We start from the raw sequence: 25,564 nt of genomic DNA, 5'->3' as shown, positions 1-25,564 counted from the left end.
TAGACTACCACTCCAATTTGGTGTATTTGGTTGTTTCTTTTGGGTGGAAGCTTTCTGCTGTCAGTAGAAACATTTATTTTGTTGCAATTGCTGATGAAAATCTGTGTTAGAGAGCCTTGCTGTTGATATAGAATCCAGAGTATCTGGGTTGTGGAAAGAAGTGAGCCCTGAAGAGTTTTTTATTGCTCAGTATAATGATATATCTAACTATACTGTACTTGTAATCAGAAGAGGATTTTATTCTGTCTGACTTTTTCCAGGGATTGTTACGAGTTTATGTTCAATGAAGGAGGAAAAAAAGGTCATATTTCTCCTTCCCTCACTTTTAGATTTTGTTGATCTGCTAAAAAGGGTTCGTAAGTTTGTGTGTGCATGTAAAAGTGCTCCGTTAATTAAAAAGGCCTGAAAATGTTTTGGTACTAAAATATTTTAACAAAGACTTGTGTTTTTTCACATGTACAAGGACATTTAAGTAACAAAACTGCTATTTCTTTCTCTACCTTGGATTCTAGATCATTAGTCAGAAAAATCGCCTGTCTGAAAGTCAGGAAAAAGCTGTAAATCTGAAGAAGGATTTGGCAGAGATGCAAGAATGGATGACCCAAGCTGAAGAAGAATATTTGGAGAAAGATTTTGAATACAAGTCCCCTGAAGAGCTAGAGAATGCAGTAGAGGAAATGAAGGTCAGCAATGCCAGCTCATTGTAGAGGCCTGATTAAAGAGAAACAGAACCTTAAAGCTTTGGGGGTTGACCTTTTATGGAATTATATTTGTGGAAAGGAGCTCAGGTCATAACAAGATTAGTGGTATTTTTCCTCTTGGCTGTGTGGAATTTTTGATTTTTAAAGCATAAACTATAAAAGCAGATGTTCTTTTTGGCCATGAAGGATAGGGAGTTCATAATAAATAACAGCTTGCTCAGCTGTTGAGCCAGGCTTTTTTATGCATAGCATATTAAACATTAGGAGTATGGGAAAACTTTGCAGGAGACAAATCTTGAGAAAGGTATAGTGTTATATTGTATTTCTAACTAAATTAGTGGTTGTGAAAACATTCTTCTGCTTCTATCACTTGGTTCTCAGTTTCTTGTCCCCTAAATATTCTAACTCCACATTTAGAAAATCACTTTAAAACAGGTGTGTTGTAATGTGTTCATCATCTGTTGCAAACAGTGATTTTTTTTTTTAATATCATTAGTTGGAAGAGATCCACAAGTCTCAGTGAGTGATACTGGTCCCTGCCTCTGTTATTTTTGAGTCTGGTGACCAAGTAAATGGAGAGGAAGGAGATATTTTTGTTTCATTATAATATTGTCAGTTGAACAGATAATTTTCTTGGAAACATGTACAGAGTAAATAATTCCCTGCTTTTTAACCTAAGAGTTCAATCATAGCTTCATAAATGGTTTATTTGTGTACACTTTGTAAGCAAGTATCCACTATGTTGTTACTTGATGGACAATTAAAAAAAATAATTCTCCCTTCTAAGTGCTTTAATGAAGCCATTTGAAGTTTTGAATTGTCCCTTTTGAAGGGCTTTTGAAGCAGTCCTTAACAAGAGTTTTAATATATTCATGTCCTTTGAAGCCACTTGAGGTCACATAGTCTGACAGCTGGCTGAACACAAGCCAAGGAAAGAAAGAGCCTTCTTTTCATTGGCAAATCTGTGAGACTTTTAGCACATTTACCTTTGTCAAATCCAGATTATATTGTGTATATTATGACAGTTATGTCAGTGAGCCTGTAAGCTTATTGTAACACTTAAAATTTCCTTTCATTTGCAGTAACAATATTATCCTGGGACTATTTGTAGGACTGGGAAAAAGCACTCTCTGGATTTCACTCATTTTTCATATGCTCTCATTTGAGCAGAGAGTGGAAGTCCTGCTGACAGGAGGAATGGTTTAAGGAGTAATAAGTTTAAGATAAGGCTGTGTGGTTTTTGAAAATCCTGCCATAAATATATTTCCAAATATTCCAAAATATATTTCCAAAATTTTATATTCTTTGCCATTCTATTAACTGACTTTTTTATTGCCTTACATCTAGAAGACATCTTGAAATATATATACAAAAATTGTGCTAAATTCTACTATATAGTGCAATGTCTTATTTATCAGAGGTATTTCAATTTCATAAAATTGTTCTTGAAACCTGAAAAGAAAGATATGGAGCAGTCTCAGTTTCCGGAGCCTTTTATTTGTCTCAGCAGGGAGACTCAGACTGATCTGCCTGATCTGTCTTCCAGCTATCCTTCTTCCTCAGTTCTGGCTAAGGCAAAATTTGAGAAGTGACAATACAGTTTCTCCAGAGCTGTGTGTTGGGAGTTGTACTGTACTTACCCTGTAAATGTGTTGCCAGGCTCCTCTGAGTGTAGTTAGATTGAAGGAATTCTTCTAGCTGTCCTTTTTGTGTGTTCCTTACCCAACAGCTGTGAGGGAGGTCCCAGCTTTGTAATTGCACATGTCCTGGGTAATTACATCATCTTTCCTGGATAAGTTTGGGAGATAGTTACTGAGCTCCGAGACATATAATTTCTGTAAATTCACCCTATCTTTTTCTTCTTGATAAACTTATTTTTTAGCAAATGTCTATTTTTTTTTTCTGGTAAATTTCTTTTTTTTTTATATGCATGATAGCATAGAAATAGCACTGAGCTTGATTTTTTCATTTGCTTTGAGTCATGAGTTTTTTTAATGAACAAACCATGAATAGTAAATATATCTGTATGCTTAATAAAACAGGATGTTTCACCACTTGCTAACATGACCTGAATTCCATGCTAGTTAGTGCTGTATTTTGTTACGTCCAGGCCCAAGAAATACATTGGCAGCAAGACCTCCAATGTGAAACTACTTATCTGTGATTTGAGTGGTGAGTAGCTGAGTGTGAGACAATTGAAGGTTAATAGTGTAACATGTTTTTTTGACAGAGAGCGAAGGAGGATGTGTTGCAGAAGGAGGTGAGGGTGAAGATTCTCAAGGACAACATCAAGATGTTGGCCACCAAAGTGCCGTCCAGTGGTCAGGACCTGGCGACTGAGTTGAATGTTGTGCTGGAGAACTACCAGCTACTGTGCAATCGGATCCGGGGGAAATGCCACACTTTGGAGGCAAGAATGATAGCTCTCTGCTTAGAAATATCTGTTCAATTCCTCTGTTGATGTTCTGGTTGAGGTTATCAGGTCCTACCCTTAGTAAATTTGTGGATGACGCCAAGCTGGGTGAGAGTGTTGATCTGCTGGAGGGTAGGAAGGCTCTGCAGAGGAATCTGGACAGGCTGATTTGGTGGGCTGAAGCCAAAGGTATGAGGTTCAACAAGACCAAGTGCCAGGTGCTGCACTTGGGTCACAGCAACCCCATGTAGTGCTACAGCCTGGGGAAAGAATGGCTGGAAGATGTCCAATGAAAAAAGGGCCCAAGGATGCTGATACACACCCAGGGAATGTGAGCCAGCAGTGTGCCCTGGTGGCTCAGAATGGCATCTTGGCCTGTGTTAGAAGTAGTGTGGCCAGCAGGGCTGGGGAAGTGATTGTCCCTCTGTATGTACTTGGTGCTGGTGGGGCACACCTTGAGTGCATTAGGGCCTCTCACTAAAAGGGGGACATTGGGGTGCTAAGAAGGGCAGCAAAGCAGGTTAGAAGGTCTGGAGCACAAATGCTATAAGGAGCTCCTGAGGGAGCTGGGGGTAGTTAGCGTGGAGAAAAGGAGGCTGAGGGGTGACCTTATTGCTCTCTACATCTGCTTGAAAGGAGAGTGTAGCCAGAAGAAGAGGTTTGGCCTCTTCTCTGAGGCCAGTGACAGAATGAGAGGAAATGGCTTCAAAGTGTTTCTGAGGAGGTTTATGTTAGGCATTGGGAAGAATTTCTTCACAGAGAGAATGATTAAACATTGGAATGGGCTGCCCAGAGAGGTGGTGGAGTCACTGTCCCTGAAGGTGTTTAAGGCAAGAATGGATGTGGCATTTAATGCCATGGTCTTGTTCACAAGGTGGTGTTTAGTCACAGATTGGAATTGGATGATCTCTCAGATCTTTTCCAACTTAAGTGATTCTGTAAAATGAAGGCAGGTGGCACAAGAGGCGAGTGGAGAAGGACATTGATAATGTCTGAGTACAGTAGCTTCAGCATAAATGCATTTTACTCCTTTCCAAGATTACTTTGCTTTGAAATGATGTATTTGGAATCTATGAGACACCATCTAGCTTTGTTTTTATAATTGTATTTGGTGCTTCTGCAAATAAGTAAACTTGTCTCACTGACCTGTTACTGATCCACGTGTCTTCCAAAAAGGCAAAAAGGAATTTACCAAAAATTAAAGGTTAAAATCCAGTAATAATTAGGACAAGACATTATGGTCTGGGGTAGAGTGTGTGTGTCCTGTCTTTCAAAGATGATTGGATGCATTTTGTTACATTCTTGCATAGTTACATGAATCTTTGTCAGTGATAGTTTTAACACAAGTTTAGTTAGTGACTGCTATGCTCCTTTCTCTGTATCTTCCTGATAGAGCTGCATGTTTTTCTATCTAGAACATACTGTACTGTGACATGTTTCTTCATATTTTTCTACTTGTCTCTTTTAGGTGATTTCTCAGACATATGTCTTTAAGTTTTTCATAGGGTGTATGAGGTATGCCTGGAATTCTAGGCTAATTCTTTTATTTTCTGTTGCTCCTAGGAAGTGTGGTCCTGTTGGATTGAGCTGCTTCAGTATCTTGATTTAGAAACAGCTTGGCTAAACAATCTGGAAGAAAGAGTGCAAATGACAGGAAATCTGCCTGATAAATTGGATGCTGTCAATGATGCTCTTGAGGTATTAGAATGATTCTATCAGATGAGTAATTTTACAGATAGCTCTGTTTAAAAAAAAATTCTGCACTTCAGTAGCATACTGAAATGTGCTGAATATTCTGATTCTTCACATTAAATGAACATATTAATCTGAATTGAAAATGGAGATTTGTAAGATTCTCCACCAAAAGTGGACTTTTACTGTATGTAATAGTGCCATGCTTGGTACTGTGATAAAATTGTATTCTCTCTCCTGGCCTGTGTAAATTGGTTAATTCCTTCCAGGGCTTTGGTGGTCTGAAATTATGAAAGTAGGCAAAAAGTGCTGTGAAGTTTGATAATCTAAAGTAAAATCACCTCTGTGCCATTATGAATTAAGCCATAACTGATTTACGCTTTTAGAGCACTCTCAAGACAGTTGAAATGTGAAACTTATGTATACAACCAGATTTCCAGCTCTGAAAATGCAGTAATATTCAGTGTCTTGACCTTTAAAACTTTTTCTAATTAGTCCCTGGAATCAGTCCTGCGTCACCCAGCTGATAACCGAACCCAGATTCGGGAACTTGGGCAGACATTGATTGATGGAGGGATTCTTGATGACATCATCAGTGAAAAACTGGAAGCTTTCAATGCCCGCTATGAGGAGTTGAGTCACTTGGTAAGAACTTGGGGTGAGGGTTGAAGTAGGCTGGATCTTTCAGCTCAAGTCTGAAATGATTCTTTTTAGCTGAATTCAAAGATACCAGACTGCAATACAGGAAAAGAATAAATAGCATCATTGGTGTCAGCTGTTTTTAATTTGTAAAAATATCCAAAGAGCAAGATGCCTTTCTATTTTTCATTACATGAGTGAAGTTTGTTTTGCAAGCTTGCACTGCAAAGGGATGCAGGGATACCCTGGTATTTTTTAGATAATTTTGACAAAAAGGCAATTCCAAAATCGAGGAAGAGGTCAATATTAAAAACTTGATGTCGCTTTGCTACTGCCATCAATACTGGTGATTTTCTCACTAACTGTAAAAAAGAGTGTGAAAAGGAGTGTGACATTTTCACTCTTAGAAATAGCTAGGAAGAAGTCATGCTGAAACAAGGAACAGGAGGAAAACATTCTTTTCATTACTCATCCATTAGGTTGTCCTCTTCCTCTTCTCCCTACTTCAGTCTAGTCTTTTCTAGATTTAATAAGTAGAGGAAGACTAGCTGTATTTCAGGTAGCACAGGTTTGTAATTTGTGTTCTGTATCCTGGTAATACAGGCCCCTGCCAAATTGTAGGATGGGAGTTTTCTGTCACTGATGAAAAAATATAATCATAGAGGGAATTTCAGTTCATCCTCATTACAATGAACAACATGAATGCAGTGCCCTCAGCTGGGGGCTATGTGCTGGCATTTAAGTTAGCATTGACTGCTGTTTTTCCTGTTACAACAGGTTTGGCATATAAAAACCTGTTTGCTTTGGCAGCTGCAGCGCTGACACACTGGGCTTTTGACAGCTCTCCACATCTGTGTGTGTGCACATGCACGGGTCTGTGCATGCACGTGCTGGTAGTGGGGAATTTCTGTTCCTGTGCAGGTAGTGACATTTCAGATGCTGTTAAAGGAAGAAGCAATAAAGGGAAAAAAACTGTGAACTTCTGTTTTGACAGTATAACCAAATGAGTTTATTGTTTTGAAAGGAAATGTGAATATTAACAGTGTGAATATGAAACAACAGTGATCTGTGGTCTATTGCAAAGTTCCTGTTTCCCATTGAACAGCTAGTTTTTGAAACTGGTGTGGTTTTAACAGAATGCTTTCTTACCGAGGTAGTAGGAGAGGTGTGCTTTTGCTTCTCATATGTATCTAGCAGCAGAACTCTCCTTCTGTTCCACTATTTGTCAGTTGCTGGTTCAGAAGCCACAGCAAGCTTCAAAAATTGCTGCTTTCTAGGATTCTTTTTAGCCAGTCCTCCAGGTGTAGGATCTTTTCTGGTCTCTCCTCCTTGTTTTGAGGAAGTCTTCTGTGATTTGTGTTGAATTACTGCTGCATCTTGTCTCACCTACCTGTCCTGCTCAGGCGGTGAGCCGACAGATCGCCCTGGAACAACAGCTTCAGACCATGCGAGAAACCGACCACATGCTGCAGGTCTTGCAGGAAAGTTTAGGAGATCTGGATAGACAGCTGACATCTTACCTGACTGACAGGATAGATGCCTTTCAGATGCCCCAGGAGGCCCAGGTATTCCTGTATAGCCCTTCACTACAAAACTTTTGGAAATATTTGATAATAGTGCTCAGTCTAATAAATTTCAGTCCTGTGTTAATGCATTAGGTGTTATCTTCTGTAATCTGGAAGGTTTTATTTTTTTTAAGGTTGTATTGAATAGCAGCAGTTTTCAATTTAGCAATCTGTCGTCAAAGGCAGAATACTTAAAATAAACCTGGTGGTGTTTAAGTTTTATAGAGTAGATTTACTTCTGGTGGGTGGTAAGAGAATTCCCCTTCCTCTCTCTGCAAGCAATTTTGTAATGTGTTTCTTTCCTGGTTCTGTGATATGGCAGAAAATTCAAGCTGAGATTGCAGCTCATGAATCCACCTTAGAGGAGCTGAAGAAAAGTGCTCGCTCTTTCCCTCCTGCTTCTCCTGAATGCAGGTCTCCCCGTGGTGGAACTCAGCTGGATGCTTTGCAGGTAAAGACATGAGAGTCACCCTTACACCTTGCCATGTCAGCCTGTAAATTGTTTGGTGCAGTCAGATGAACCTCAGAAGAAAGCAGTATGTGCTTTTCTGTGCTTTCATAAGGATACAAACAGCCCTAGATGAATTGAACAAGGCAGCTTAAATTTCACAAGTGTCATGGGATAAGTGCAGAAAGTGCAGAAAGTCAGCAAGTCTCGGTATATGAGTAGAATGGATATTTTTAGTGTATGATACAGAATGAAATCTCTTGCACCTCAGGTAGAGAATAGGAATAGGTGATGGCACCATTATTTGCCAAGCCGAAATTCCGTATATATGGATTTGTGGTGGCATGATGGGTTATAATCTGTGGTGTGAGATGCTTTAAAGGTTACTTTTTGAAGTGCAGGTACTAATTTAAAACCATCTTTCAATGTAATATTCATTAAAACAGAGAAAGCTCCGTGAGGTATGTACAAAGTATCAGCTTTTCCAGAAACCAGCCAATTTTGAGCAGCGCATGTTAGATTGCAAGCGGGTGTTGGATGGTGTTAAAGCAGAACTTCATGTCTTGGATGTGAAGGATACTGACCCAGATGTAATCCAAGCTCACTTGGAGAAGTGCATGGTACGTATCCAATGTTCATGACTCATCCTAGGGGGTGCTTCTTTTTCTTCTAGTTCTTGTTGCTTAAACTCTCTCCTGAGGAAATTTTGCTTAAAGTCATCATGGAACTATTGCAGCTCATTGGAAAGTGCTAAGAGAGCACTTGATAACTAGAAACCTCATACTGTTGTAGGACATAAAAGCAGTGGGCTGTTGATCATAATATGGTGGAACAGCTGAGTTTTTATGAACTCCCTTCCCTGGTTCATCCTTATGTTCTGGAGAAGCATCACAGTCATTAGTATTTGATCAAATCAAAATACTAAGATTAAGTACAGATCACAATATTAGCCTTGGAGTAAACATTGTTAAATTATTGATCTTATTAATTTTTGAAAATAAAAACTAGAATAAAATGTTATCAGGATATTTATCAGAATAAAATATCATCAGGAGTTTGGAATCTTCTTGTCAGATATTGCTATTAATTCAGAAATCAGAATTTAAGTGCGATTTGAAGTTAAGGTCCTCAAAGGAAGCAGAGTCAGAAAACCTGCACTACAAATTGATCACCAATATACATATTTGTGCTTTTAGAAACTCTATAAGACCCTCAGTGAGGTGAAATTGGAAGTTGAAACTGTCATCAAGACAGGAAGGCAAATTGTACAGAAGCAGCAGACGGATAATCCTAAAGGGATGGATGAACAACTGACAGCACTGAAATTTCTTTACAATGACTTGGGGGCACAGGTAAGCAAAATAAATAAATGTATGAATATTTGTCTGCATGTGATTTCTCTGCTGTTAGATGGTTTTTCAAGTTTGATTCTAAAGCTGATAATATGTAGATTAGTTGCTGCATCCAGGAGCAATCATTTGAGAGATTAAGCATTTCACATACCTCCCTGGAGGAGAGGTAGCCTTGAAGAAAGAAAGGTTTTGATTGCCCTGGAAAATCTGACCTACCATTCATTAATGTCCTTTAAGATAATTTATGGTCAGATTATCACGTGAGAAATGTAAGTCGACCTCGGGTTTTTTGGGTGTCATGATGGCTTTGAATTGTAGTCCATCTAAATGGTTGCTCTCAGTGTGAAACAGAAAATGCAGGCAAACCTGTATTTCCCATGAACTGCATTAAATGTTGCATAATTTTCTTATTAGTTGAATATTTACTTATCCAAGAGAAGTGTTTAAAAATGATTAAACCCTTACTGGGCAGGTAGGACTCTCTATGTAAATTAAGGTGGAATCCCAAGTGGATTTGTTTTTGTTCAGTGTTCCATGAATTAAGCTGGGGGTAAAGGATCAGTCTTGGAATATCTCGGAATGGGTCCTAGGAAATTTTGCAGTTGTGAATTTTAGAATATCCAGGAAGCTGTGGATTCTAGAAGGCAAGTAGATAAGAAATTAAGAAAAGGTAGAAAGGCAGAGTTACTTGCAGTATAATGTTATGATTTTTATTTCTGAGCAGAGAACAGAGCACAATATTGTGAAATGTCAATTGATTCTGACTGTGATGCTTGGAATTCTTCTCAAGTCAGTGTTAAAATCTCACCAGACTAGTTGTGTAACTGGTGTGAAATACAAATTATTTTACTGTGACAAACCTCAAATTTCATATTTATGTTACTGATATGTTTTTAAGGGTAGACTAGATTTTCAGTGAATTTTTTCTTTACAATTTTCTGCTAGCACCCCTTACAAATTACTAGGAGGAATTGAATTTTACCCATGTGAGTGACTAGATTCTACATTCCTTTGAGTTTCAGCTAAAGGACCAAAATAAAGTGATAAACATCAGTTTGGTGATTGCTAGCTATAAATAAATTGGTATGCAGGTTTCTTTATCTCCTTTAGATGTATCTCAATTTAAAATTATTTTTATATATTCTCTGTCATGTAGTAAGATACAGATGCTTATAATCTTTCCTTTTAGGGTCCTTCCTTAAAGCAAGACAGTTTTAAGATGCGAGGATTTTATATATTGAGGTGGATATTTTAGCTGGCTAGCACTTTTCAATTTGCTATCTTTTAAAATCTAATTTTTATTTTTTTTTTTTGGTAGGTGACAGAAGGAAAACAAGACCTGGAAAGAGCAACTCAGCTGGCACGCAAAATGAGGAAGGAGTCTGCCTCTCTGTCGGAGTGGCTGGCTACCACTGAAGCTGACCTTGTGCAGAAGTCCACCTCAGAGAGCTTGCTTTCTGATCTAGATTCAGAAATTGCCTGGGCCAAAGTAAGCATGCTTACTAAATATTGGTAGAAAAAATTTCTGACATTATGGCAATACTATGTAGAAGTGGCTGTGAATTGAAATCCCTGTAACTTGTTCTTAAATCTCCCACATCCTGAAATTTTAGTAGAATCAGTAGTTCATGTAGAGTACCCTACTGAGTCTCATCTGTTTCATCTCAGGCATTTTGTATCAACCTTAAATGCCAGTGAAATATTTAAGATACTTCTACATATTTGGTACTAATGGGTATTTAGGAGTTACTGTATCTCTTACACATTTCAAAATTATAATATTCTTAAAATTATCAGCAAATATAATTGTGGACTGGATCAAATATTTTACTAGTAGAACAAACTGAAATTGCATTGAATGAAAAGTGCATTCAATGAAAAATTGAGTTTGTAACTTTTCATTGAAACAACTTTGTCTTCAAAATTGTGACTTTGCAAAATAAGAGACCACTATAATTCCTTATTTTCTTTCACCTACAAGTTAAAGCTTTCAATTGAAACAGGCAAATATGTTACTTTCTTCAGAGTAATTGTATTTTCTCCCACAGTAGAAATTTGGATATTACTAGGAGTTAGCAGCAAGTGTCAGTTGATACAATTCAGCATTACTGACCTTTCCAGTTTTTGTTTTCTGTCACCTTTTACTTCTGGAGTGGGTCTATCTGCAGTCTTAAAACTTGAAAACTCACCAAATTGCAAACTTGTCTAATGTAACCTGTTCTCAGTCATTTCAATCAAACCTAGCGATTATTAGTGCTAGGATTTTGCTGTGGCAGTATCCCCAAGATTTCTCTCCAAACAAACTTGTGAATCCTTATTGGAAGTATACCATACATTTGTAACCCATGCAAATAAAGACTCTTATGCTGCAGCAGCAGGAGGACAAGTCCTATATGTTGCGTACAAAGTTGTCCTTTCTGTTTTCAAGTTTTCTAGAGGCAATTTTAAAATGTAGTAACTTGAGTATTTGATTCTGTTTCTAAGATAATAAGTTACAATGAAGTAATAAGTTACTTCATAGATAGTATGTTCAAGGAGCTCCAGACACTAGCTGTGATTAAGTGCATTCTTCACCACACTGTACACTGGCATCAAAGAACTTTCTAAGCAGGCAGATACCATCAATAATAATTGGTGATCTTATATGGCAAAAGGTCTGTTTTCCACATGGAAACTGTGTCCTGATATTTAAGACAGGACATATTGCTTAATTTGCATGTCAGTATGCATACTTTCAAAAAAAGGTGGGGTTTTTAGATTAAAAAATATTTAAAAGCAGAGATGACTTGGGAAAAAGGGTAGAGCTAAAAATACATATATTTACATATCTCTATATAGATAATATAACAATAGGGTTCTGTAAAATGTAGCCGCTGAATTGAACATCTGCAGTAATGAGTTGTGATGGTTCCCCAAAAAATATTTAGCATTGGCCTACCACGCTTCTTGTTATTGCCAACTGTAAAAGTACTTTAATAGGAAAAGATACAGAGGATCCAGAGTGTCTCTTGAAATTTGTGTTTTGTGCTTTACAATGCAGAAAAAAGCCTTTTTAAAATGGACTTGCAATGTAGTGTGATGCATTTGCTTTACTTACATAATGAAAAGAAACAGGGAACATGATCTGAGACAACAGACCAAAAGAGTCCCTAAGTTGTTCAGGACACTTACATGCATTGTGCTCTCACTCTCTCTTAAAAAATGAGATCACTACCTACAGAGAAAACAGAAGACAATTACAGTTGATGTAATTCTTTCCACAAGTGAAGATCACCTACAATATATTTGTTTCCTGTGGAGGTAAAAATCTGCCTCCTTTGTGTTTGGGACCAGTGCAGTTTAATGGATGAACTTGTTTCAGAATGTGCTGAGAGAGCTGGAGAGGAGGAAGGCTGATCTGAAGAGCATCACAGAAAGTTGCACTGCACTCCAGTCTCTGGTGGAAGGGAGTGAGACTGTCCTGGAGGAGAAGCTGTGTGTCCTTAATGCTGGCTGGAGCAGAGTTCGAACGTGGACTGAGGACTGGTGTGACACCTTGTTGGTAAGTTGCATGCATGAGAGATATTCAGGGTAGCTCTCTTTGCACCTCTTTGCAGCAGTTGGAGTTGTCAATTGTCTCACTTTACTGTAAAGTGAAGCTTCCATGATGCCTTATGCATTTAAAGAATGTGGAATGGATATCTCTTTATGCTGTAGATGGAGACGTAAGTCATGAGGAAGTTGGAAACTGAACTACTGCATGTCCTGCTCTTTATTCAGCCTGAATATTCAGCCTCTGTGCCAGCTCCAACATGGACAGTGGGTTTGTGTTGATAAATTTCCTTGAGACCTGAATGATGGCTATTTAATGGACAATGGATAACTTTGTAGTGGTGTTCAGCAAAGCACTTGTAACTCTGTCAGTCTATTGCTCTTTCGGACAGACCGTAACTGCAAGTGTTCAAGTGTGGCAACAACATCTATTTGGCTGATTAAATGAAAGCCCAAGCATATTATACACCTAAAGCTGCTAATTAAGCTAAATGGACATGAAACAGTCTACAACTGAACTAGTATCAGACTGATGCTTTTATATAAATAAGATATTTTGGTGTTGTTTAGCTAGTTATGACAAGAAACCCGTATCAGTGACTTCAGAAGGCAGGAGTTGTGGAAACTTTAGTGTATGAATGGATGGTGAGCCCTGTGCCTGCTGTCCAGTTCCTGTTGCAGGTGATAGTGTTAATTTTGTAATCCAATTCCATGTTAGGAATAGTCAGGTAATTTACCTTTATGTGTAAATGCTGTAAGGATGATCCATAACTAAATACTTCTAGATTATTTTTACATCTGGTGACAAGTATTGTTTGTGCTCTCTATATCAACATCAAGAAATTTATAGCTCCTTGTAGCAAAATAACAATTTAACCTTACAAAGCACAACCAAAGGCCTTCTCTCTTTTCTCTCCTCCCTTTGTTTTGTTATTCTGAAAAAGCAAATCTTGTCTACCTTTTTGTTTTGGTGAAAGGCTTAAACAGATTGTTACTTCTCTGAATCTGATACACAAAATGATGTTACATCTGTCTGGGGCGCCTAATGTTACAATTTCTGACTGCATGTGAAAGCAGACCTAATTAACATGTCTACAATTTTGTTACTTTTCTTAAGAGGAAGGAATATTTTTATGCAATCAGCAAAACATCAACACTTGATTAATTTGTAAGTTTGGCATAATCCCTTCCAATTAAAAAACCTGAATACCCCACACGGTGGATACTGTTGCACCTGCTAGCGCTGATAGAAAAAGTTGTGGAGTTTTTGGTTGTTGTAATACATTGTCTATCTTTAATTTTACAAACTACCTCAGCTACTTCTATTTATCTTTCTCTGAATTAGAAATTATATTATCAAAGGGTCTAGAATGAAAATTGAATTTTTGTAAATACTAGTGAAGATGAAAGGTATGGTTTAATTTTCAGTGTTTCATTCCAAGTATGTCCAAAACACTATTTTATCAATCTCCTTTCTACTCATAAGATTTTGGCAGGGTTGATTTATTTGATGGCTTTTTGAGTTTCTGGGTATTTTTGTTGTTGTTGTTGTTGGGATTTTTTTGTTGGATTTTTAGAAGTTTCTCATATTCATACATTTTTTTCATCTTTTTCCAGAATCACCAGGGCCAGCTGGAAATTTTTGACGAAAATGTTGCCCACATAAGTACTTGGTTGTATCAGGCTGAAGCCTTACTGGATGAAATTGAGAAGAAGTCAGCCAGCCAAAAGGAGGAAACTGTGAAGGTAGGAAATGTTGTGTCATCTGTCAACTCATGGATTCTGAATGATGTCAGATTTGTTTTTCAGATGTCTCTCTCCTTGCCCAGGAGATGACCATTTTCATTTTCTTTCACTTCCTAGCGTTTAACATCTGAACTAGATGATGTCAGCCTCCGAGTGGATAACGTCCGTGACCAGGCTGTCATCTTAATGAACGGTCGGGGCGTGTCCTGCCGGGAACTTGTTGAGCCCAAACTGGCAGAGCTCAACCGTAATTTTGAGAAGGTCTCTCAGCACATCAAAAGTGCCAAGGTGAGGATGAATGAGCCCCAAAACTTGATTGGGGAATCTGTGCCAAGAAGATGGCAACTGGCTGCAGTGGATAGGTCATTGTTTATTAGAGCAGCGCTCTGCTGCTTTTGAGTTCTCTTTTAAGTGTGGGTATTTATATGTGAAAAATAGACTGGTTTTTCGACCAACTGCTTTTTTTTATCTGCGTAGCAGGTGATGACTTTTGTTTCATGGGAAAGTTTACAAACAGCTGTTCAGAAAATTTTATATATTGCACTACATATTTGTGAGCTACGAAATAACACCATAAGCTAATGTGACTGGAGATGATTCATTTATTTTGAGAATAAAATACTCAGATGGAAGTTTCAATGTAGAAACTTGGTGATAACTACCAAGTGTGTTCAAGCTATCTCTCAGATCATATAACTCCTAAATTTTTGATTTATGCTGGTATCTAATGGTCCTGCAAACTGATATACGTGTTCATGGGGAATTGTATGGGACAGCTCAGACTAAATGTTCAGCTTGACCAAGGTTTTATTTTGCTTTGCAGATACTTGTTGGGCAAGAACGACTTCCTGTCATGTCAGAGCCCCGTGAAGCTAGAGTGGCTTTTCTAGACCTGGACAAATTTGAGAGTGACATACAGAATATGTTAAAAGTTGTGGAAAGGCATCTGGAGTTGAGTGGGGAAGATGAAAAGGTTTGTGAGCAATGAAACAAATGAATAATTAAATAAATAACTTTCTATTTTGTCCCTCTGTTGCATTGCTCCAGACTTTGAGGGGAAATTCTGATGAAATATCTTTAAGTTAAGGATAGAAAAGGAAGGGAACTATTAGGTTGTTGGATACCCTGCACAATTTTCCAATACTTTTCCCATAGCTATTGCATCTTGGCTGCTGGGCTGAGTGTAACTAATCATACTTGAGTTGGTATTTTCATCACAATTTTATAGAATACAAGTAGTGAACTGTGATTTTTGTTTATCTACCTTCTATCTCCTACTCAAAGTAGCTCTTTGTAAGAAATCCCTCCTGCATTTGAATGATGTTTGAATGAGGTTCAAATTTAAACTGGTATGCTAAAATGAATCACAGTGCATAGGCCAGCTCAGAGGATGCTTGAGGTAAGGTGCAAGTAAGAGTCTTGTAGTGTGGCTCTATCTTGGGAAGTCCAGATAAAAGCTTTGAACAAAATTTATCTTCTAGATTGTTATCTAGATTCTGCTATTCACCCATATAAAATTGCCATGGTTTTGTTAGCATCTTGTCCACTATGGCCTCGTTGCCTGCAAAATCGGGTAAATTCCTGTCAGTCCACTCTATCTGCCTTCCTTTTAAGCAGCTCCAATACTATAAACTGAGCTGGAAAGCCGGATGTAAGTCTGTGGAAAATGCCATGTACATTACAGAAAACAAATTTTAAACTATTTCTATAGAAGGACCTATGGTTATAGAATGTAGCCTTACTTTTATACTGTTTTTATATTTATTGGATTTTTAATTTTTGTATTTATTGAATTTTTAATTTTGTACTGTTCTGCTCTGACCTTGCTTATTATTGTCAAGGAATATCTAGAATAGAAATGGTGCTAAAGTCATAATACCCAATTGATGTGAATGCATACTGCTGGCTCATTAAATTTCTTTCAGTACATCTCTTTATAAAGTTTATGGAAAGTTGGATTTTATGATTTGGTAGTTGTTGAGGAGAATATCTGCTTGAATTTGTTTGGCTCCCATTTGGATTATAAGACAAAAGTTTGGTACAATTGCTGTTACTGTCTGAGCAGCTAATATTTCTAAAATTAATTTCTGTAGATAATAGAGATTTGTGTAATTTTAGCTGGATCAAGAAAGAGCTCAGATTGAAGAAGTTTTGCAGAGAGGAGGGCAGTTGCTCCAGCAGCCAATGGAGGACCATAGGAGAGAGAAGATCCGCCTACAGTTGTTGCTTCTGCAGAAAAAGTACAACAGTTTGCAGGTACAGTTATGGTAGCTACTACAGCTCATTTATCAATTTTCCCTTTGGTATCCCACTTGCAACCTGTAATCCATATTTATAACTTATGACTTTTTCAGTATATGTGATTCTCTGGGGAAGAGTTAAATGTATGTGCACACAATTTGACTCTCTGAATCTTTGCAATTCCAAAATATAAATTTTCCCATTTCTAGGTTTTGGGGGAATGGTTTTGATTTTTAAAGTCCCTTTCCAGCTTCACAGAGGGGCACCCTATGTATTGACCGAAATAGGTGGGTGCATCAAGTTGGGCATTTGCTTCACCTGTCTTTGTTGGCCCTTGAACAGAGGTTTATTCCCCCCACTAGATGTGAAGAGTGACTATGGATACACAGGTACACAAACATACCAACCCCTCAGCATGAGCCCTTTGTGTGATTGAGCCTGCTCGCACATTCCTCTTCCTTCCTATAAGAAGGTATTAGCAGTGACTGCAGCATGTTGTGGTGCTTGCATACACATGCTGTGTTAAAAATGGCTTTGTCTAGAACAAAGATGCTCCTTTTTGCTCACCTGTTTGAATCTGCTAGAGTTGAGGAGCTGAGGTGTAGTTCAAAGGTGCAGGGCAAGACCATTAGCTCACCTGTTTGAATCATGCTAGAGTTGAGAAGCTGAGGTGTAGTTCAAAGGTGCAGGGCAAGCCCATCAGGCAGTCTTTGATTACATGTCTATGCAGATAAAGAGAATATAGCTATTACAAAAATAAATTAGTAGTATTGCATATTTTGGAATTTGCTCCTTCATATAAGTCCCTCAAGTATTTTTGTTTTTCAAATAAATAAGACCTATTCTGTTCACTACTTCCCTCTTTTTACACCATATTTTCCAATACACTGGATTGTAGGAGTGCAGGTCATTTCAAAGGAGGCAGGCGGTGGAGCTCTCTCCAGTGTTTTCCCAGTATAAGAAGGAACATGATAGTCTAATGAAGTGGCTGAATGAGGCTGAGGACCGCCTGTCAGGGCTGCAAGGTGTGGAGGATGAACAAAAACTACAGGTAAATGAGGCTTCTGTTTCTTAGAACAAACAGTTAATGGTGTGTATGAACTTTGGAGATTCATACACTAGAGTTTAATCTAGTGATCTTCTTTGGACACCTCTGTGGAAAGAAGTGCTTCAAAACAACAGCATTCATTTTTTGTTAGGAGATTATCAACATATGCTAGTTTGGGATTTCTGCATAGTCATTATAGGTCCAAAAGATCTCATCCTTCAGACCCAAATCTTAGACTATGATCTGGGCAGTAGGCCTGATTCAGGAAAGTTTGTCTTGCCAGTCTTGATCCATGAGGATTACACTTAACCCTTTTTAAAAACTCTTAACTCAAACAGCCAGATTTAATATTACTTTGGTGCAGGTATGATAAAAACCTTGTTTGAGGCTTAAATCCAGTGGCTCTGCATCCTGTGGTCAGGGTATTGTAACTACTCTGCTGTCTTTTCCTACCTCAAGTGCTTAGAGCAGGAAAACTGCCCTCATGTAATGGATATTAGTCTACACAAGGAATTATTAATAAAACAGACAAAGGTTGAGGTATTCCTGATAATGTGTGTGTGTATCTTGACAAACAATTTTGCAACTGATACGATGTCATGGTTTGATAAAACTGACTGCCCAGAAAGTTGTATGTCTTAATTTTGGAGGATACAGATATGGAGGATGCTTTTGTTGTGGCTTCGTGGGTATTTTTGTTGGTGTTTTTTAAATCTCTTTTATTTCTCCTCTCCATCCTTAAAAGCACATGTTTTTGTGGTAATTACATTAATATTTTAGGCAATAACAGTGAAGAACCTTGTGAAGCAGTAAGTAATGTCTTGGAAAAGATTGAGGGCTAGGTCATCTGTCAAGGACTTTTCAATTTCTGCATATAAGGGTTTGTAATTAGCATCTATAAATCTTTTTGACTGCTTTGTAACTTTTTAACCTAGAACCACTTATAACATATTCTGACTCCCTGTAAGACTTGCACCACAAAATCATAATGTGGTGCTTTTTGTTCACAACTAGTGCTGTGTGGCTTCAGCTGCAGGTGATAGATGGTCTGCTGTACTCTGTCACACAGGCCATTCAGTATCAACTTTTAGATCTGATGCTTTTTAGAAAGACTGTTTCACATTGTAAGGCTGCCATGAAGAGCTGGGCAGCAAAGAGGGCCCAGGGTCTGTGGAACAGTCTGACATCTGACTGCTCTGTTGGGTCTTCAGCAGTCTCTTCTGCTGACATAGGCCTGGGGACCTGACTGATGCCCTGGAATTTTTTTAAGGGAATGGGGATTCATGTGTATTTAAAGAAACATGATTCAGTTTTTCTGTTTGACCATCAGATGCATTGAATGAATCAATTACTGGACAGAAATGAAAAAATGGTGCACCTGCATGGCTCTTTGCTAATGGGGACAGTCCAGTCATGCCTCAGATGGGTCCTCCTTGTCACTGTTGGTCGCACTGCAGCTTGACTGATCTTCTCTAAGGAAGATACTTTGATTCTTGTAAAGCCCTTTTCTTAAAGGGGTATACTGCAGCTAATCCCTGCTACTGCTAGATCCATTCCTGGATAAGTCAATCTGGTTGCTGAATGCAGAATGTCGTGTCAATATGGATTACCATAGCAATTAAAATAGTGTTGATGGAGAAACATTATCCTTGCTCAGGTCAGCTAGACTGTCACAAAAGGACCACAGAAGTTTTCATTACTGATGTGAAACGTGGAAATTCAAACTGCTGCTTTTTGCTTCATGTGCCTGTGCCTGTGGATTTCTGATATTTGAGTGCTAAGGCAGCTTGTCTCAGGTAGCCTTATTTTACTTTTATGGCTTGTTCTTTCACTGGCTCTGTTAATCAGTCTTGAACACTGAAAATGGTGTGAGACCATAACCTTGCTAAAGGGAGAAATAGTCTTCCCAAATATCATCATTTTAGATAATCAGTCTTGTTCCAGAATTTTCTTGGAGCCACCAGACTTGAAAATTGCAGTGCTTGTTGCTCATCTCAGCCTAGGACTGAGGCGCACTAAATGAATTCTTGACCTGCTGGAGTGCAGGTGGCTTTAGTACTCACCTTGATGTGAGGAAGTTGTAGTGAGAGAAGGACAAACTGCTGTTTGATGTGAGCAAAAAAGGGAGGGAAAGGAAGATTTCAGCTGCCGAGCTGGGGAGTAGACTTCAATTGAGCTTTTATGAAATACATTGTTTATGCTTTTGTAAGCAAGTGTGGAGGAGAGGACTTATTTATGGTGCTTGAAGGTCATATCTATATATTGATTTGCTGGAAGTAGCTGGATCATAAATATTCCTCACAATTTATGCTCCTAGGGATTATGGAGTTAAAATATCTTTGAAATATTGGTAACCCTTCTGCATTGTAGGTACTTTTGAGTAAGCCTTGTTTTGCCACAGATCCATTAGCAAGAAAAGCGTGCACTGGAAGTTTGCATCCCATAGAGGTCCTTCTTTTCTGACAGGGTTTTAGTATTTATTTAAATTGCACTATTCTGCCTTTGTTCAAAATGAGGGAAAGGAAAGAATTAAACCTGAAATTGCAGAGGTAATTAGTTGCCTAAATTCCTGAGAGATTTTTCCAGGTTTTAGGAAGTTGTTTTGAAATGAAAATGGTAATTTTGCAGATGGTGAATATTGGTGATTTTGCAACTGCAGTGAATATGCAGTTGAAGGCACAGTGCATTTTTTTCCTATAAACCGAAGCATTGTCTTGAAGACTCTTAAAATATTTCTGCAATAAAGAAAATGTATTTGTTTTTCTAGTAATGTTTTTATAGGAAAGGTTCTGGATTACTTTGATATGAACAATTGTTTGCTGAATGCATTAATTAAATGGACATGAGTTTTGGGAAACCTTTTTTTAGAAAACTGGCTCTGAGATATCTTGAGATTTAAAAACTGGCTTATATAGTTAAACATCCAAGGAGGTAAATGATTTAATTTTATGTCAATGTCTAGGGCTTCCAAAATCCACTTGGAAGCAAGTCAGAAAAATCTTACTGAGTAGAATCATTAGTAGATTTTGTTTCAAAATATATTTAGAGTAAAAGGGGAGATGGAAAAAAAAATCTGAAACTGAATTCTGAATTGCAGGTTAAACTGTATGCTGAGTATAGGAAGAAATAGCATTTTTTATTTGAACTCCAGATAAAAAGCATTTTTAGCCATTCTTATTGACTGGCCTTATTTATAGAATGTTCAGTAATAACCAAGTATTCTATTTATTCCTCTAATCCTTTGTTTTTGCTAGTATTTAAAGAGTGATCAGATTTATTAAGCGTGCTCTATCAACACTGAAATTAGAGTAGAAAAGGACTATTAAGTCATCCAGTCAGATTTCATCTTAAATAACCTTTGATTTACTTTTTATTTGCGTATGCTGAAGAAAAATTGTGGGAGGACTGAAGCACTGCTCCTGTTAAGACAGACAGAGGTCTTTTACCCTGGAGAAGAGAGAGCTCTGGGGAGATTGTTATAGCAGCCTCCCAGTACCTACAGGAAAGCTGGAAGGGACTTTTTACAAAGGCGTGGAGGAATAAAACAAGGGGCAATGGATTTAATCTGTAAGAGGGTCGGTTTAGATTGGACATTAGGAAGGAATTCTTCATTGTGAGAGTGGTGAGGCTCTGGAACAGGTTGCCCAGAGAAGCTGTGGATTCCGTATCCTTGGAAGTGTTCTAGTATGGGTTTGATGAGGCTTTGTGCAACCTGATATAGTGGAGGTTGTCCCTGCCCAAGGCAGGGGGGTTGGAATGAGATGGTCTTTAGGGTCCCTTTCCAAATGAAAACATTCTGATTCTGTGAAAAGCTTGCTTACATGAGGGGGTTTTTTCCCTTAATTAAAAAAATGAAATAAAAGAGCCAAGCAACCAAAACCAACTTCTGTAATATTTAGGTACTTATCAGGTAACTGTGAGAGTTACATAAAACTCCACTTCTATTTTTCAGCATATTATGCTGCATTTTAGAAGCTTCCAGTCTGCAGTGCAAGGTAGGGAACAGCTGAACAATTAAAAACACTGCTGTACTGAAGCACTAATGTGTTTATAGCACTTATGTTCACCTTTAAGAATGAGGGTTGTGAGAGGAGGAAACATCATCTCAGTGACGGGAGGCAGCTGGAAGAGATTAGCAAGGAGCTGTACTCTGAGGGAGCAGCATCAGGAGGAATTCACTGCTTAGACAGGAAGAGTAATCTGGACCAGGATGGTGTTACTGGGAAAGCAGAAAGTTTCAGAGCATGTCAATGCATGAGTACAGAGCAAGTTTGCTGCTTGCCAACATGTGCTGTTTTAAGTCTTGTGCAAGTTTTTTCTAATGAGAGAAAAAGCAGTGTGTGGGGAGTGGAAACATAGTAAAGCCCAGTGACCTATTCATGTGGGTGAAGTCTTTATTCTGAAGTCTTGCTGCCTGTGTGAGAATGGGACTTCTGGAATGATTTGGGAGCTAGAGAAAACACCTTGTGAAGATGTTGCAGATGGCTGTGCTGTAGAAGGCATCCTGGTGTTTTTTCTTACCTTGACATATTTCATGTTGCTAGGGAAAACATACTTTGAGTTGCACAGACTGTCTGATTTCTTAGGAACTGGGGCCCTCTCCTTCCACAGGAAATCATGCCACTGTCTAAGCCTTGGGCTTCTGCTCTGAATTTCATTGATGGAAGCTGATAAAATATATGCAGAGCCTCAAGAAAATGCATTTGGGGGGCATCAGGGACCAAGAAGCTGGCTTTGTAGCTAAAACATATGGAGTAAGCCTTGTTTTTAACTGTGGTGCTTGCTTGCTGTACTGAATCAAAAGCAGTACTGAGTAGTTTGTGATGCTTTTCTGTAATTCTTGTTTTTAGTAGACTTTAGTAGACTATGCCCTTGCATCCTGTTTCTTTGGTGTGCAATGAATCACTGATCAGAGCAAATCATATTTAGTAGTAAAGATTTTGTGGAAGCAAAGCTGTGTCCCCAGTTTCAGAACAGGATGACTGTCTATTTTATAAAACAAAAAAAAAATCAAATTATCACCCCCCTCCCCCCCCCAAAAAAAAACCCCAACCCAAAAAAACCCCAAACCAAAGAAAATCCTTAGGAACATTTAGTGTATGTGAAATCCTGAATCATGAATATGTGAACATATCTTTTCTGCTGCAGTCTTTGCTTCATTTGCGCTACACATGCTGGTTATGTTAGGTTCCTGTTAATTTGAGTGACATATTTGAAATTGTCAGAAGCATGTGAAGGAGGAAGATACAGACAGGTGTTTGCAAGCCACTTGGTTTTAATATTTTATTGGTTGTCAGTTCTGCTAGAGATTTTCATGTGTGCACCCAGCCCAGACAAATTGCAAAGTAAAATTCACTGGCTGAAATTGCTATTGGCATACATTTATTCTTCACTTTTTAGAGTGTTCTTAGCTGTTAGTAAATCCCACAGTCCCGTGCCTCTGTGTTGCTTGATTCACTCACCAAGTGCAACATGGTGATTTAAAGTTACTTGAGTTCTTCAGTATTTGTAAGTGGGCTTTATTTTATTTGATAATTTGAAAGAGCTAGGCTGTTTTCAGAGATGGTAACAGAATCCTGTTTGACAAGAAACATTTTCTGCTAAAAATGTTTTCTTCAGTTTGCTTTACTGGCCTCTGCTAATTTTTTGCCAGGCATGGCAGAGGGATAGTTTCCTGTAGCAATCTTCCCAATGTTTCAGATCCAGCCCTCTATTAGTGAGCCAAGAAAAAGCTGCATTAGATTACTGTTCTTACTCTTATCTGCTAACATGGTACTTGGCTAGATAGCCTAGTCTTACAGCCAGAGCAGAAAACAATTGGCAAGCTCTGGAGGAGTTACTGCCTTTGATTGCTGCAAAATATTGGACTACTGGTGGAGCACTAATTTATTTTTAAAAAATGGTTAGAAAATGTGGGTGGGGATGCCTATTGAAAAGAATATGGATGGGAAATAGGTGTTTCAGTAAATTGGTATCTTGGCAAAGAAGGAAGCAGAGTGGATTGTAACACTAAATACAGGCTCAATCAAGAAATATTATTTCTGGAAATTGTAAGGATCGAGTTAAGAGAAACAGTGGTATCCTTCCCATTGCTTGGAGTTTTAATCAAGAATAATAGAGTCATTTTGAAGCATGATATCAACTTTTTCCTAACTTTTAAAATAAACAAACTGTCTTGTGCAGGACTTGCAGCTTTCTGAATGAATGTGATCTTGCTAGAAAGGCCTTTGGTTTTTTTTTTCTAATGTAGGAAAGGAATTATTCTGAGTATAGTTTATTGATTTAGGATTTCATAATAATACTGATTGTTGCTTGAATTATAAAATGAATTTTCATGTTTTCAGGCAGTCCCTGTCCAGCAGAGGTTAAAAGGCCAATTTGCTACAGGAGTTAGGACCTTGCCTTTCTCAGCTGAGTACTTGGTTGAAATCAACAAAGTTTTGCTGGCCATGGCTGATGTTGAACTGCTGCTGAATGGACCAGAGCTGAATACTGGCATCTATGAGGATTTTTCAGCTCAGGAAGATGCACTGAAGGTACTGCATGCCTAAGCATTATATTCAGAGTGGAGAAGGGAAACAGCAGAAGAAAGGCCACCACCTTAACAACTCTATTACTACATTTGTGGTTTTGCTTGCTGTATACAAGATCAATATGCACTGAAAACTAAAAAATGATAGCTCTGTTGGCTAATTTTTTTTTTCTTGGCATAATCTGGATACAAAGTGTAGCAGCATGAAAACTGGGTGGGAGGTTGAGGGAGCAAGGTCTAATTTGTTGTAGATGCTTGTGTTTGCCATCATGGTCTACATAATACTTAAAGAAATGCTGAAGCCAATCTCCTTACATTCCTGCTCGATAGCCATAATACAGCTGCTGTTCTTAGGTCATGTGAAAGCAATTGCTCAAATAGGTACAGGAGAAAGGGTGATTTTTGACTTTTTATGAAGCTGTGTATGAGGCCACAAGATGACGGTACCTGTTGTGATGAGCAAAACAGCAATTCTTTCAGTTTTAAGCTCCTCTTTCTTATTGTCAGCCAGTGGATTTGCCTGTCTGATTTATAGTGAGGAAATAGTTGAGGACCTTGACTTTTTCAAAAGGAGATGAAGAAATTACGCTTGAAAATACTGAATCCTGCTGTCAAATATGAGCTGAGTATGGAGAAGTATGAGCCCTGGTTAATTCTTACCATACAAAAGAGTGTGAAATAGAGTCCCTCAGAAAACATCCATTGGAGTTGGGAATTACACATGGCATGGTGCAGTGTAGGTGTACCTCTCTGGATTTGGAATCATAGCAGGGTCCATGTGTCATATCTGAGGTGTAGTTGGGCTCTGCCTCTCACCAAGAGCTAGATTGGCTGTTTCTGCAGCTGCTCTGTAGGTCCTTAAAAGGTTTGCAGAATTCCAGTCCACTTTTCTGACATGCTTTCCTTTCTGCTGTGCACATGCTTCCATTTTTCATGTTTTGATTTTTTTATATATTTTATAAAAGCAAATATGGGAATGGTGCCAGCCTTTGACAAAGGGGGAAGCCTTTGTTTTGCTGATGAAATTCTCTTAACCCTGCTTACTCTGCTTCTGTGCTGCCTTGAGTGCAGTTAGGAGTGGTTATGTTAAGACAGGTTGTAAATACTTCATTTTTGGTGCAGGTGTCTCATCTGATTTTGAAGTTTTGTTATAGCTTTCAGAAAAAGCAAATAGCAGAGCATAAAATTTTTAGAAGCATTACTCTTTTAAATTCAAAAAGATAAGTAAATTCCACTGTCTGCATGGACTGTTTGTCTTCTGAATACCAAGGCAGTCTTACAACAATATCTGGTTTAAAGGAATTTTCACATCATAGTTCAGTGGTATTTGAAATTGATTACTTTAACTTTGTCATTTGAATGTAAAACCTTTATGCAGCCTTATGCTTTTGCAGTTCTGTGCATATAGGAGTTTACATGAAGCGTGATGAAGTTGCATTTTGTGGTCCATTTTTTTACATGAGGAAAGAGTATGTATAGTGACATGGGTAGATTTGTTTAATAGTGAAGCTAGTGTAATTTTGAGAAGTATAGTATGCCCTTTACCTTCGGAACAAAGTAGATATATATGAATGATTCCATCCTTTTCATAAATACCTGGAAAGGATGCATGTTTAAATGGTATGATGAGCTATTTAGTTCATTTGCTAAAACTGA

General features: G+C 38.2%; 1 protein-coding gene across 1 annotated transcript in view; it reads left to right on the top strand.

The window, feature by feature from the left end:
• UTRN (utrophin) overlaps nt 1–25,564 on the top strand; it is a 309,333-nt gene that overhangs the window by 76,537 nt on the left and 207,232 nt on the right. Inside the window, exons 25-40 of the mRNA XM_054279111.1 lie at nt 513–683; nt 2,932–3,111; nt 4,678–4,812; nt 5,302–5,451; nt 6,849–7,010; nt 7,333–7,461; nt 7,905–8,078; nt 8,655–8,810; nt 10,129–10,299; nt 12,172–12,351; nt 13,959–14,087; nt 14,205–14,375; nt 14,911–15,060; nt 16,206–16,343; nt 17,227–17,379; nt 23,721–23,912. Coding sequence (XP_054135086.1) covers nt 513–683; nt 2,932–3,111; nt 4,678–4,812; nt 5,302–5,451; nt 6,849–7,010; nt 7,333–7,461; nt 7,905–8,078; nt 8,655–8,810; nt 10,129–10,299; nt 12,172–12,351; nt 13,959–14,087; nt 14,205–14,375; nt 14,911–15,060; nt 16,206–16,343; nt 17,227–17,379; nt 23,721–23,912 — 2,541 coding nt within the window. The remainder of the gene's footprint in view (nt 1–512; nt 684–2,931; nt 3,112–4,677; nt 4,813–5,301; nt 5,452–6,848; nt 7,011–7,332; nt 7,462–7,904; nt 8,079–8,654; nt 8,811–10,128; nt 10,300–12,171; nt 12,352–13,958; nt 14,088–14,204; nt 14,376–14,910; nt 15,061–16,205; nt 16,344–17,226; nt 17,380–23,720; nt 23,913–25,564) is intronic.

The sequence above is a fragment of the Melozone crissalis genome, unplaced genomic scaffold, assembly GCF_028551555.1.
Source record: "Melozone crissalis strain CALT ecotype California unplaced genomic scaffold, PUWL_Pcris_2 ptg000027l_1, whole genome shotgun sequence".
In the NCBI taxonomy this organism is placed as follows: domain Eukaryota; kingdom Metazoa; phylum Chordata; class Aves; order Passeriformes; family Passerellidae; genus Melozone; species Melozone crissalis.
Note: the sequence above shows the minus strand (reverse complement) of the source record. Positions and strands in the feature narration are given on the sequence as shown.